The 12,830-nt window shown below is 48.4% G+C and overlaps 1 protein-coding gene across 3 annotated transcripts; it reads right to left on the bottom strand.

The window, feature by feature from the left end:
- Window positions 1-500: 500 nt before the first annotated feature.
- On the bottom strand, window positions 501-9,844 carry Zbtb32 (zinc finger and BTB domain containing 32). Of its 3 annotated transcripts, XM_087191289.1 has the most exons (6): window positions 9,740-9,844; window positions 1,689-1,736; window positions 1,356-1,429; window positions 1,201-1,266; window positions 911-1,075; window positions 501-772 (listed from the first exon to the last, which is right to left on the bottom strand). In XM_087191289.1, exons 4-6 carry the CDS (start codon window positions 1,223-1,225, stop codon window positions 501-503), a joined length of 462 nt encoding a protein of 153 aa, XP_087047415.1. In that variant the 5' UTR covers window positions 1,226-1,266; window positions 1,356-1,429; window positions 1,689-1,736; window positions 9,740-9,844. The 3 variants fall into 3 exon arrangements, with proteins under 3 accessions (XP_087047415.1, XP_087047414.1, XP_012932892.1); XM_087191288.1 differs by having other exon boundaries at window positions 1,356-1,736; XM_013077438.3 differs by lacking the exon at window positions 9,740-9,844 and having other exon boundaries at window positions 1,689-5,661.
- Between the last annotated feature and the right edge of the window lie 2,986 nt (window positions 9,845-12,830).

The raw sequence follows: 12,830 nt of genomic DNA, 5'->3' as shown, positions 1-12,830 counted from the left end.
TTTGAGTCTCATAGCCAACCTCCACCCCCGGTCCTGTTGTGAAGTTTTCCGGGACACAGGTCTTTCGAACAATACCTCCGGAGGAGGACTGGGCGCTCCGGGAAGTGGACGCTGCCTGACCCTCTGATTAGCGGACGCTCGACCACCAGAGGCCGCTACAGGACAAGAGACTTGGCCTGGGGGGGTCTCCAAGCACGGACTAAAGTCTGGATTCATCTTTCTTTCCAGTGCTGACCAGACAGCACTCTTTTATTATGACGATGCAACCAACAGAACCCATACAGTTGATTTTCTCTCGAGCAAACGTCAGTGCCCTGGCCTCACCCCGGATGGCTGGCCCAAGCTTCTGTTACCCTCGGCTATTCGCGAGAGGGCTCTCAGCCTCTGCTCAGGCGCTTCTGCGATGGAATTTTGCCAGGCTGTTGGAGCAGCAGTGCCGGCTCAGAAGCCGAGCTGGCTGGCCTTTCACTCACTGGACTCTTGGCTGAGGCCTGAGAAGCTCAGGTGGTGGAAGAGGAGGGACCGAGAGAGCTCACCGCCGGGGACTTTCTCGAGGAGGAGTACAGAAAAGTGGAGCGTATGGTCCATCCTGGCGGGAGCTGGCTAGGCGAGTGGCCACTCATGTGTGACTGCATAGAGGACAGGCTGGGGCAGCCGGCCCTGCACAGAGGGCAGCGGTAGGGAGCGGCCCCGTGCGTCCTCAGGTGCTTGGTCATGGCGGAGAAGTCCCGGGATCGCTGAGGACACAGGCTACAGGAGAAGGGTTTCTCTCCTAGGGCGGGTGGAGGGCGAGGCCAAGAGAGGAAGGAAGGAAGGGACAAAGGCTGGTCAAATTAGGGTTACACAGGGCGACTAAGGGAGAGAATTGTGCTGGAGCCGGGGAGAGTCACACTGAGCACAGCGCCCATACCTGTGTGGACTCGGTAGTGAGTCTCCATTTGATGCTTGAGTGAAAACCTCTTTCCACAGACAGAGCAAGAATAGGGCCGAGACCGAGCAGGAGGGGGCGGAGGAGGGTGTTGGTGAGATGTGCTGCCTGCTGTGCTCTTCTGACCTACACAGGTTGCCTTTGTGCCTATGTGGATAGAAAAGTCAAAGAAAAGCAGGGCCAGGAATCCCACAGCCAAATCACTGGAATATTCAGGTAAGACATCAGGAGCTCCTCAGGGGCTAAGGCAGAAATGCTCTCATCCTACTCACCTGTGGCCTGCCCAGACTCTTCCATCTCCCCAGGGCTGAGCTGCAAAGGGACCTGGGGTAGGGAACCTGGAGAGAGCAGAGTGAGGAGGAAGAAGCTCAGGCTGGACTCTTGGAGCCCAGCCCCAGGGAAGGACCCTGTATTCAGGACAGCTTACCTTGGGTGGGGCTGGAGGAGACCAACTGGTTCTGACTCCAGAGCCCTTTGGGGTGGTTCAGGGTCAGTGAGATCCTAGGAGTGGGAGTTGGGAGAATTATAGCCTTAGAAAAACCTGGAAGCCTGGGCAACCCTGGCCTCTTCCTCATGAAGGAGGTATCCCGAGTCCTTGGGGGCTGGACCTTGGCTTCCTCTGTGGTGGAAACTTCTTGTCCCATCCTCAGTTCAGGAAATGCACAGTAGAGATAATGGGTGTGATTTTTCCACCCATCTGCTGCCGCTTCAGGGCAGCTCCCTCCCATCCTAACGGTTTTCCAGTAGGCCCTTCACTCACCTCTGGTCCTGAGGCCAGACTTCCTGCCAGGCTCCAGTGATGGGGGTGCTATGGGAGAAGGGAGTGCCATATCTGGGTGGCCACAGCAGGATGCTCCACAGGGAGGGCTGGCCCTCCCCCAGCCAAGGGGCCTCAGCCCACCGGGGGCTGGGGATGATTCTGGTTTGGAGGGAACTTGGTAGGGGATGGGGACCAGGGAATGCCCGCAGACTTTCCTCAGAACTCTCTGTCACCCTGAGGACTACTCCTTGTTTCCAATCTGCTCCCCCATGGCCAACAGAAATTTGGCTGAGTTTCTCCTCCTTTGATCTCATCTCCCCTTGAACCTCCTGTGTTGCCCCTGTCATCTCAGGGCTCTCTCTTGGTGGCTTGTGCTTGTGCAACTTCTGTTCTCTCCCACCAAGTCTAAAACACTTAGCTGAGTTTTGCTTCTTTCCGAGGCTCCCCAGTCCTCTCTCAGAATCCCTCATGGGTTCCTCTGGTTCCTCCTGATGTTTCTTCAGCCCTGGATCCAGCTTTTCTTCAGTCTTATCCTTTCGAGCCCTTCTGCAGGCCTCTTCCAGAGCCTGCACCCCTAAGGCCCTGGCTGCCTCCTCTAGGGGCCCCAGCTCTCCAGGCTGCAGGTCTACACTTTCCCCATAAACAAAGCTCAGAAGCTGCGCAAAGGTGGAATGGCTGATGCCTTCTACCAGAGCCCACTGGCCTCTGCAGCCCAGCTGCTGGCTTACACCTGCTAGCACCAGGCTGTGAGCAGGGAACTCCTGGCCCTCTACAGTGATCAGGGTATCACACAGTGCTGGCCGGAGGCTGGCTGCAAGCCGCACCAACCGATCAGAGCCATAGGGGCTAAGCAGTCTTGTAGGGGGCAAAGGCATTATGCCTTGCCTGAATACCAATCTCAGAGACTGAGAGAAAGGCTACAGTGTGGGGTCCATGGCAGAAAGAGGAGGGAGGAACAGCATGTTCTCAGGCCTGTGGAGGTGAGGAGAGAAAGAGTGAGTTATGGGTCCTACATCAGAGCTGGCTGACATGAATGGAGCAAATAAAGTAGGCCAAGAGACAACCTAAACTTTATCTAGAGGCATAACAGGAGCCAGCAGTAGGGGTGTGGTGTTAGAAAATGGAAATTAGATAAAATTGGAACTTAAAGAGCAAGAGCCAGGCAATTAACAGAAACATCAAGCAGTCAGCTGGGGATTTAGCTCAGTGGTTCCACCACCTGCCTCACTAGTGCAAGGTCCCAAGTTCAATCCCCGGTAGAAAAAAAAAACAAAACATCAAGCAGTGGGTTTAAGATTAGTATAGATTTTTTTTAAATAACACTAGTATAGGGCCGGGGATTTAGCTCAGTGGTTCCGCCGCCTGCCTTGCAAGTGCAAGGTCCTGAGTTCGATCCTCAGTACCAAAAATCTCCCCCCAAAACAAAAAACACTAGTACAGATGGCAACCTATGGCTTAAAGGATAGCAGCCGTAGATACTTCTGCTTCTCCAAGCCCTTCTGCAGAGAAAGACCTCCGAGCAGGCTGGGCTTTCCTCATTTCAGGCAGAATTATCACAAAACTCAGTCAACCCTGCCATTTAGGCATAGAGCCAGACAGCTTCATGGGAGAGCTTGGAAATCTAGTGGGCCCTCCTCCAACAATCCATCATGGGGAGCCCATCATGCTGGAAAGTCAGGGAAGCAAGACAGGTTATGGCTGCAGGGAGGCAGACCCTAAGGCATGGGTCAGTCATCTCCCTAAAGTTGAAGCTTCTAAAACACATCCTCAGAGGAGCTGGAAGAGAACAAGGATTCCAATCTAGTGAGTTAAAAAGGCAAATTTAGAAGCCAGGGGAGAAGGCTCCTCCTGATCCAGTGATGGAAAGAGGTTTTGGAGAAGGCTTTGATGGCTGAGGAAGTGGAAAGAAGGGAAATGGGAACTGTCCAGGGGGAGGCTATTCCCTCTCAAGATTAGGACATGGAAATTGTTTAATGTTATTTTTTTATATGCCAAAAAGTGAGTAGAAAGAACCCAACAGATCGGTTTATTGCACATCAAAACCACCACTTTTAGGAGGAGAACTGGAAACTCAGATACCACAAGAAACAGCCCAAGTATTGTAGCACCCAGCTGACATAGTCCTGGGTGCAGGTTCTCCATGAGTAAGTCTGCCTCTTTTTTTTTTTTTTTTGGTACCAGGGATTGAACTCGTGTCCTTGCACTTGCAGGGCAGATGGCAGAACCATTGAGCTAAATCCCCGGCACCCTAATGAGTAAGTCTCTTGTAGGAAAGAAGTTTACTACTTGAATGTCTCAGGAGAGGGCTATAGGTTGGCAGGGAGTGGACAGAAAGAAAGCAGGAGAGTGTAATGGGAGAAAGGCCTTGGCTGGGGAATAAGGAACACTTACCGGCTGTCGCTGCCTCCTGGAACCACATGCTCTGAACTGCTGTTCAGACTCCTGTCCCCCTCCCCCAAAGCTAGCCCCGCCCCTGGCCTCAGTCCTCCATTGGACGTCCCAGGTATCAGTCTGCCACAGTCCCCCAGGGGGTGTGTGTGGTTGTGTGCCCCTGGCTCTGCTTTACACCTGCAGGAGAGACCACACCTCTGCTTCCAGAACCCAGATGTTCTGCCTCTTACCCTCCTGCCTCTTCAGTTGTGAACTGAAGTGAAAGAAGTAAATCTGTGGCAACGAGGACTTTGGGATAATCAGACTTGCATTTGAGTCTCATCTCTGCCAGTTACTAGTTGAGTCACCTTGGGCAAGTCACCTCTTTTGAGCCTCAGTTACCTCATTCATGAAATGAGGATAATCTCTGCTTGCCTCATGTGAAGGCGGGGATGAGGATGAAATGACAAGAAAATGAAAGTTGTCTGTAAGTACATAGCACCATTCTAATGACATTATTTAGAGATGACAGTAGAGCTATAGTAGCTAGAAGCTATTTCTACTACCTCAACAGTAAAAAAAAGATGGAAACATCTGCATTCCAAGGAGGGGGTAAAAAGTCAAAAGCATGCCTCCTCCCTCTCCCTGCTTTAGTACTGGGCAGCATTACGTGCTGTGTGGGAATGAACCCTGTTTTCTGGGCTGCCATTGAGGACTCTGTGTGTGTGACTCAGATCCTCCCATCCAGCTCTGAAGGGGACAAACCCAGCAAGGGCTTGTGGTGGTCTTTGGAGAGAAAAATTTCTTTTTCTTGGCCTGATGACAAATGACATTTCTCTGAAATCAGGACTCAGGGGTTTCTTTCACTTCCTGCCCCAGGGGTCAAAGTCCCTAGAGATTTCCCCTTTTTTCACACTTTAGCACCTTTAATCTGAAGACAAAATAGGCCTGGGAGGCTCACATTTCTTTTTCTGCTTCTTACTGTATTATCACTGATCCTGTAGCAAATTTTGGATTTATTCAACAGATGTTGACAAAGTAGTTATGGTGTGTGCCTGGCATATCATATATGTGCAGTAAATTATTAGAAGATGAGTCAGATACTGGCAGGCTGCTCCGGTGACAAGACACAGTCTGGTTCCCCCCAAATTTCTCCTTCAGATCCTGGTCCTCTCCTAGATCCAAATAGCCTCTCTAGGTTCCCTTTTCTGTCTTTGGCTACAGGACCCCAAAATGTTCAGAACAGCTTCCTACTTTCTCTCCAGATCTAAAATGCCTTCCCTCTTATTCTAGCTTGGGTGTGGGCAAGTGTTAACCCTTCCTAGATCAGACAGGGTGTGTCGGTGGGTGAGGCTGGTGGAGGGGCAATAGGCTGGGGAGAGGGGAAGATGAGTCAAAGTGAAAGGGAAAATGCAAATGGGCAAGCTGTATTCATCTGCTACTCTGAGTGTTAAAGATTTTCCATTTTTGAGCTTTCTAACTCCTCACATCACCACACCCAGGGACACAGTAGATACCCACATAATAAAAGACATAAAACATCAATCCTGTTACATATGTCAACAGAGGGATGGGTACATCTCTCCTCTAATGCAGAAATACACAATCCCTAAAGACAAGGAAGAAGTGGGAAAAGCCAGAAGGACAAACCCCAAGTATAGAAGGAAAGATACAGTGTTCTGGAAGACTGCATCATCACGCAGTGGAGTGTGGTCCCCTTACCTCCTAGCCCTCCATCATGTGCCTGTGACTAAACTGCCCCATTTCTGTGGTTTTTCCCACTGATGACTGTGATCAAAGGGCAGCAACAAAGTCAGGGAGTATCACTGTGCTTTCGGGGAACCTTAAAGGGAGGAGAGGGTAAGGGGACTCCCCACAGTGAACAAAAGCCCCCAAGAATGAGAAACCTCCTGTTGCCTCCCACTTAAGTGTCTGCCCCACCTAAGGATATCCCCTTAGGGGTTCCTTAGAGCTCCCCTCAGGCCCTCTGCACCTCCACCCTTAAGCTAGTGACCCTTGTCTAGCCTCTGGCTACCTTCTTGGTAGTATCATCCAAGCCATCCTGTGCTAAGCACTGACAGCAGAAGCCCTTTGGGAAGGGTAGGGACACTGCTGACCTATTTTTGGAGGTTCTCCCCTCTCTAGCCTCAAAAACCATGCTTCCCTTCCACTTGCCAAGCTGACTCAGTAGGAATCCTTTGCAGTTGTTCTGGGGTATAGCCCAGAAACCACAGGTTAAGAGACACAAGCCTCCACCCTGACAGAAGATAGAGTGGATAGGAGAGATTCAGCACCGGAGCACATGAAAAAGGAGGTCTGATTTCTGTATCTCTGTTCTTTTTAATACTCATATTATTAAATCAAGTTTGAGGTCTGATTTTTCTTTATTCTTGGGGGTAGGGCACTGGGATTGAACCCAGGGCCTTTGCCGTGAGATAAATCCACAGCCTTTTTTATTTTTTAATTTTTGACTCTTGCTAGATTGTTAAATTGCCCAGGCTGGGTTTGAACTTGTCATCCTCCTGCCTCAGCCTCCCACAGAGCTGGGATTATAGGCATACATCACCATGCCTATATACTTACTGATAGACTTGACTAATGAGACAGGAGGAAATGTGTGAGGTGCTCATTTTCAGGAAATGTGTTTGCCTGGCTGCAGTCAGAGCTTTCCAAAAACCCTTGTATCATAAACTCCTTCAGCTTGATATGTCAACACAGCAATACAAATATCAAATATATGTAAATATTAAAATAAGACCATCAGAAAGGTCAAGGATTATGTTTTATGAAAAAATGTTTTCCTTCCATCTCACTTATTTTATATATTGAGCCCACTCCCCAAATCACATTGGACAAGATTCAATTTAGAAATATTGTGTATTAAAAAATTCCACCAAGGAATGTATCTCTATATATCAGTGTGCTGAAACTCTCCACAGTATCTTATGTAGATTGACTAATTGCCCAACCTGACATGAACTTTCAAGATGTTTGCTCTTTTTGGTTAAGTACATCCAAACATACCAGAGGTGATAACCACACCTCAGAATGAATTAGTTCCTTTCTTCCCTTAAACCCATGCTCTACATAACCCAGGAACCACACAGTCATACCCCAGGCTAGCGGAATCTAGGTCACAGAGACTCTTACCATAGTGCACCTTTTGTGGATTAAGTGGAAAAGGAACTAGACTAGAAGTCAGAAAACTTAGATTCCCCTGTGCCCTCATAGTGGATAGTCTTTCTCTTCAGCCTTAATTTGGGGCTAACATCACCCACTTCCACACAGGGATTGTTCCAAGACCAGTGCAGAGTACCAGTATTCACTTAAACTAAGGCAGAGGGCCTCACTCAGATCTCCTCTGGCTGTGTCCCTCCTGGTGGGCTAAGGAGTCCAAGGGCATCTAGGAAGGACCCACCTGGAAACTTAAGAGTACATACACACACATACACCAGCTGCTGTCATGAGACCATGCTCTGGGAATCCATAGCCCAGGGTTTCCTGGACCACATGACTGAATCCACGTCCACAACCAACATGGGCCTCAACTCCATGTTTGTACTCATACAGTGGACTGTGTGACATATACACACCGTAGGCCCCAATTGTAAAGGGCATGTGGGCTGAGCTTGGATGTATATGCAGGCTAGTATGAGAGACACACTGAGGTGTGGGCCAACACCAGGTATAGGAAGAACAGGAAGGGGGAGATATTCATTTGTAGTTTTGCCCAGACCCCATAAATAATACAGGAGCCTGCTTTATTCCAAGGATTCTTAACCTCTTCAGGATAACCATCCAGATGAGAATGTAAGCCATAGGACCAACTGTTTACATTAGAATACAAATGGGGGTGTGTGTGTGCTGGGGATTTAGCTCAGTGGTTCCACTGCTTGCCTTGCAAGCGCAAGGTCCCAAGTTCAATCCCCAATACCAAAAAAAAAAAAGAACAAGAATATGAATGAACAAATGAATGATAAATTCCACAGATTGCTCTGAAGCCCATTCCTGGACAGGTTAAATATTCTTTCTTCTTTATCCTTTTCCCCATCCCTATATATAAATGTATACAAATACCCTTTATATATGACTGTATAGTACTGTTGATTGAACTGAGTAAAATATTTTTTCAAAATTTTGAGCCAGGGTCTCACATGTTGCTCAGGTTGGGCTCAAACTTGTAATCCTCCTGCCTCAGCCTTCCAGAGTCCTAGGATTACAGGCGTGTGCCATCAGCCTAGTTACATACATACAGATATTATTTCTAGGAGCTCATAGACCCTTGAAGTCCACTTAGAGACTATGCCCTGCACCTCCATACAAAAAAGCACTCTGAAAGCATTAATACCATTGAACAGCTGAATGAAATTAAGCATCAACATTATGCCCAATGAGTATAAAGAGAGCATTGCTAAAGACAAACTTGATTTCCTAAAGAGCAGAATATCTCACACACCTCTCCCTGTGTCCAGTATAATATTCACCTTCCCCATGCACCTGCCTCATCTTGCAATCTGATATCTTCCAGGAAAGACCAAAAAGAGCATAAGGAAGATTACAGTGGGGAGACCCAAAAGCCTCAGATGCCACTGTTAGACCCATCGAGAAAGAACCAACCAGAGACCAATATTAAATCCACACAGGAGTTTATTACTGGTCGGGACCGAGCCAAGCATCGGACTCGAGCCCCAACTGTGGGGAGACAAACATGTTTTATACACCTTTGAGGCCAACAGTTTCTAGGCCCCCCTGTGGGACAGAACTAGCAAAGCAAGCGAAAGGTACAGAAGCAGAACATCCTGCTGTTAGAACATTTGTAAAACAATAGTTGATTAATTGTTATTTCTAAAGAGACTTTCTAAGGGGAGGAGGTTTTTAAGCTTCCGCCTTCTGAGTTCATCTAAAGGGCAGGCAGGTGGGTCAAGCAGCAATATGGAGTCTGTCTTGCTAAGTAGGGTCCTTCAGCCACCAATCCCAGTTCTGTCTAGAGCCACTGCCTGGCAATAATAGTTCATCAAAGCAGCTAGGTGGGCTAGGATTCAGAGGCTTCCATCCTAGAACATCCAAAGGATCACTGGCCTTTACCTCCTGGCCACGATGCTCAACCTGGACCCAATAAGGAAAATCGGCCAAGAGCCCCTCAACCACATCTGTATTCCCAGCATGCCCTGGGTGCAGTGACCCTTGGTAACTTTCCTAGGGGCTTCGACCTAGCTCTCACCCCCAGCCCAGGCGGGTCCAAAGACCTCAGAAAACCTTCCAGGTACACACTAACTTCATGTGTTGGCCAGTGACTGTAACTTCTGGAGAACTACAAGCTTCTCCTCTCAGTTACTAGATCCAGACTCAGGCCAGGACCACAACCAACGTCCAGCAGCCACAACTCATGGCCATGACCCTTTGCAGAGCTAAGGGCTTCCAACCTCTTCAGAACGAATTTCCAGCTCGAGGTGGTTTCAGGGGCCACAGACCAACCTGGAATGAATGTTGGGTTGGCTTTTTCACAGCCCAAAGTGCACAGAACCCCCCATTTCCTCTCCAGGACAGAGGAAACCCCAGGGGCTAAAACCCCTCCACTCTTTTCCAACCCTCCATGGCAGCCACACAAGTACCCAGACCCTGCTCTGCCTGAGGTAGGCTGAAACATTCACAAAAAGAGTAATAAATACCATGGCACTCACCAGCTTTAACCCTGTTTGTCTTCCTTTTTCAGCGTCGCTTATATCCAAGCCCAAGTGACCGTTAGAAAGTGGGGAGCGGCGCGAGGCCAGGGGACAGGGCACGAGGTAACGGGAGAGTGCACAGCGCCCTTCGCACCTCGAGGCTGACGCTGATTGGCTGCAGTGCTGCCTGTATTCTTTTTCCTAGCCCTTACCCTAACCCTTACCTGCTGGGGACACGAGCAGCTTGGGAGAAACAAGGAGCAGGGCCACTTCCCTGCTTCTGGCTCAGGCCTGAAGCTGATTGGCTGCAGAGCTCAGACTGCCAGTGTTGATTGGTTACGGAGTTCTCCCTTTCCCACCTCTTTTCTGGACCCTTAACTCCTTCACAGGAATAGCGGAGAAGGCTACTTCCGCAAGACCTCAGAGGAACCACCATCATTCTGTTGTTTCTGGCTTTGCTCTTGAACTTCCCTCAATTTGTTTGTTTATTTAGGTACTGGTGATAGAACTTAGGGCCTTCACACTGAGCTACACCCCAGCCACATACCACCCTATTTTTATCTAGAGACAGGGTCTCAGTAAGTGGCCAACATGCCTAGGCTTAACTCAAACTTTCGTTCCTCCTGCCTCAGCCTCCCAGAGTGGTGGGATTGCAGGCGCGTGCCACCACACCTAGCCTGAGTGGCTCTTGTTTGCAAACCATTGCATCTTTCTCTCACACCCTACCATCTGTGGACATACACAATTCACAGAGAAGTGCGAGGGGCTGTGTAGGATGCCTCCGTACTTTTTGGCCGGAGACCCTCATGATGGGTGGCATCCTTTTCCCGCCATTTGCCCTGCCCCACCGCTGATTGGATGCGCAACCCACTCCGCCTTACCCGGAAGCATTCGGGGAACAGGGAAGACACAAAAGTGGACAGAACCTTGGCCCATGATTGACCTAGGTTCTCAAACTACAACTTCTCGCAGGCTCCATTGTCCGCGAGCCAGAATTAAATGTGTACCTCAGGTACCAGTCACTGCACTGCCGCGACAAGAATTGCCCCCAAGGTTAGAGCTCGGCCAGTGGCTTTGGCGCCTTTGTAGGGCGCCAGTGCTGACAGGCTGCTAACTGTGACAAGCTGTGGCCCCAAGGCACAGACAACAGCACCCTTCCCGCGTCAGTCAGCTATGGTGTCACTGCTGATTGGCTGGCCCTATTCTTTTCTAAATGGCTCAGACTGGCATCTGCTCTCACATGCATCCAATAAGGAGCGACGGAGCCTTAAGGAGGCGGGCATTGCTCTGCCGCTGCCATTTCTGATTGGTCCCGACGCTTACTTCGCTCTTGAATCATCACCCGGCAAAAGAAACTGGAGCCTGGCGGAACAGGTGCAGGTGCGATTTCTAGTACAGTCCTGGCCTCTGCCAAGTGTTGGCACCTCCTTCTTGGCGGCTAACAGAGGAGCTGAGGGTAGGAAGAATAGAGATTGACACGAAAGCTCTCCTGAGAAGGGCAGCGCACAAGCCAGGCACGAAGGTGCACGCCTATTAATCCCAGCATTCTGGAGAGTTGAGACGAGACAATCGCCAAGTTCGAACCCAGCCTGGGTATCTGAGCTACTTAATGAGACTGTCTCAAAAATTTAAAATACAGAAAAGGTTGAAAATGTAGCTCAATGTGAAGGTCCTGGGTTCAATCCCGGAGACAGAGCGTGGGATGAATCCCGGGTCCAAGAGGCAGCAAAACCCTCAAAAAAGAGGGGCAAAGACTGGCACCGGTAGTAATGGTAATGGCAGGCCCCGGTTATCTAGCCCTTTCCATGTAATGTGCTTTGTGTATCATTTCAACGAATCTTTCTAAATAACCCCTTGAAGGAGACGATTGCAGTGCCAGGTTAACCTCAGAGGGCCAGAAAGGCGAAGTCATTTGCCTCAGGTCACACAACAAATAAAATATGGGCATTGCTGGGACTTGAACCTTGGTCTGGTGAGCGTCTAGCCTTCAAGCTATGCTATGATCAGATAGGATTGTTTTGGTGGATGTGGAATAGTGTCTGATGTAGTCCTTGGTTTACCTCAAGGACAGATGAGAGTTTGAGTTTGGGTATTTTTGGTTGGTTTTTGGCCTTGGATCTAATCTTGAAGACTTGGCACATTTGAAAAAAAATTCTTTTATTGCTACATTTTAGGTATACAATATGTTTACATTTATCATTGGGTGCTTGTAGCTGTACATGATGTATCTTGGTTCTTATTTTTTTCCCCCATTACCTGTGCGCCCTTCACACCCTCCACCCTTCCCTATTTACATAGATTTCATTTCCATTTTTTTCTTTTCTCATAATTTTTCCTTTCCCCTTCCCCTCTCACCACCCCTACATCTTTGGACCTTTTAATATTTCAAATTATGAATTATTCATTTTAATCATTTTAATCCTTATTTACATTTTCAGTTTCTCACACTAGAGAAACTGTTCGGTATTTACACATGTGTGTCCTATTTATTTCACTTAAGAGTATGGCCTCAATATGCATCCCTTTAGCTATAAATATCTCTAGTTTCTCATTCTTTATGGCTGAGTAGTACTCCATTTTATAAAAAAAAACAAACAAAAAACCACATCTTCTTTATCCAGTTTCCAGTTGATGGGCACTTGGGCTGTTTCCAAGCTTTAGCTATTGCAAACTGTGCTGGTATAGACATGGGTGCACATATATTGCTGTGGTATGATTCTTTTAATTCTTTGGGGAAGATACCCAGTAGGGGAATAGCTGGGTCAAATGGGACCTCTAGCCCTAGTTTTTTTTTTCTAGCCCTAGTTCTTTGAGGTATCTCCATACTGATTTCCACAGTGGTTGCACCAGTCTGCACTACCACCAACAATGGAGAAGGGTTCCTTTCTCCCCACACCCCCGCCAGCATTTGTTATTGGTTGATTTCTTGATAGCAGCCATTCTTTGTGGGGTGAGGTAGAATCTCAGTGTTGTTTTCATCTGCATCTCTCAAATGACCAGTGATGTTGAATATTTTTCCATACATTTATTTGCTGTTTTTACTTCTTTGTCTGAGAAATGTCTGTTCATTTCAGATGCCCATTTTTGAATTGGGTCTTTGAATTTGGGG

Source organism: Heterocephalus glaber, unplaced genomic scaffold (assembly GCF_053883595.1).
Source record: "Heterocephalus glaber isolate CG9 unplaced genomic scaffold, H.glaber_assembly_v1.0 deba00001561, whole genome shotgun sequence".
Taxonomy (NCBI): Eukaryota; Metazoa; Chordata; class Mammalia; order Rodentia; family Bathyergidae; genus Heterocephalus; species Heterocephalus glaber.
The sequence above is the reverse complement of the archived record's forward strand: the minus strand, read 5'-3'. Positions and strand labels throughout refer to the sequence as shown.

Bases quoted from the DNA above. Each gene is read 5' to 3' on its own strand.
- Zbtb32 (XM_013077438.3), bottom strand. From the start codon at position 2,563: ATGCCTTTGCCCCCTACAAGACTGCTTAGCCCCTATGGCTCTGATCGG. The intron at 1,430-1,688 runs GTGAGTGAAGGG...TCCCACTCCTAG, and splicing joins GTCTGGCCTCAGGACCAGAG to GATCTCACTGACCCTGAACC. The intron at 1,267-1,355 runs GTAAGCTGTCCT...TGCTCTCTCCAG, and splicing joins CTCCTCCAGCCCCACCCAAG to GTTCCCTACCCCAGGTCCCT.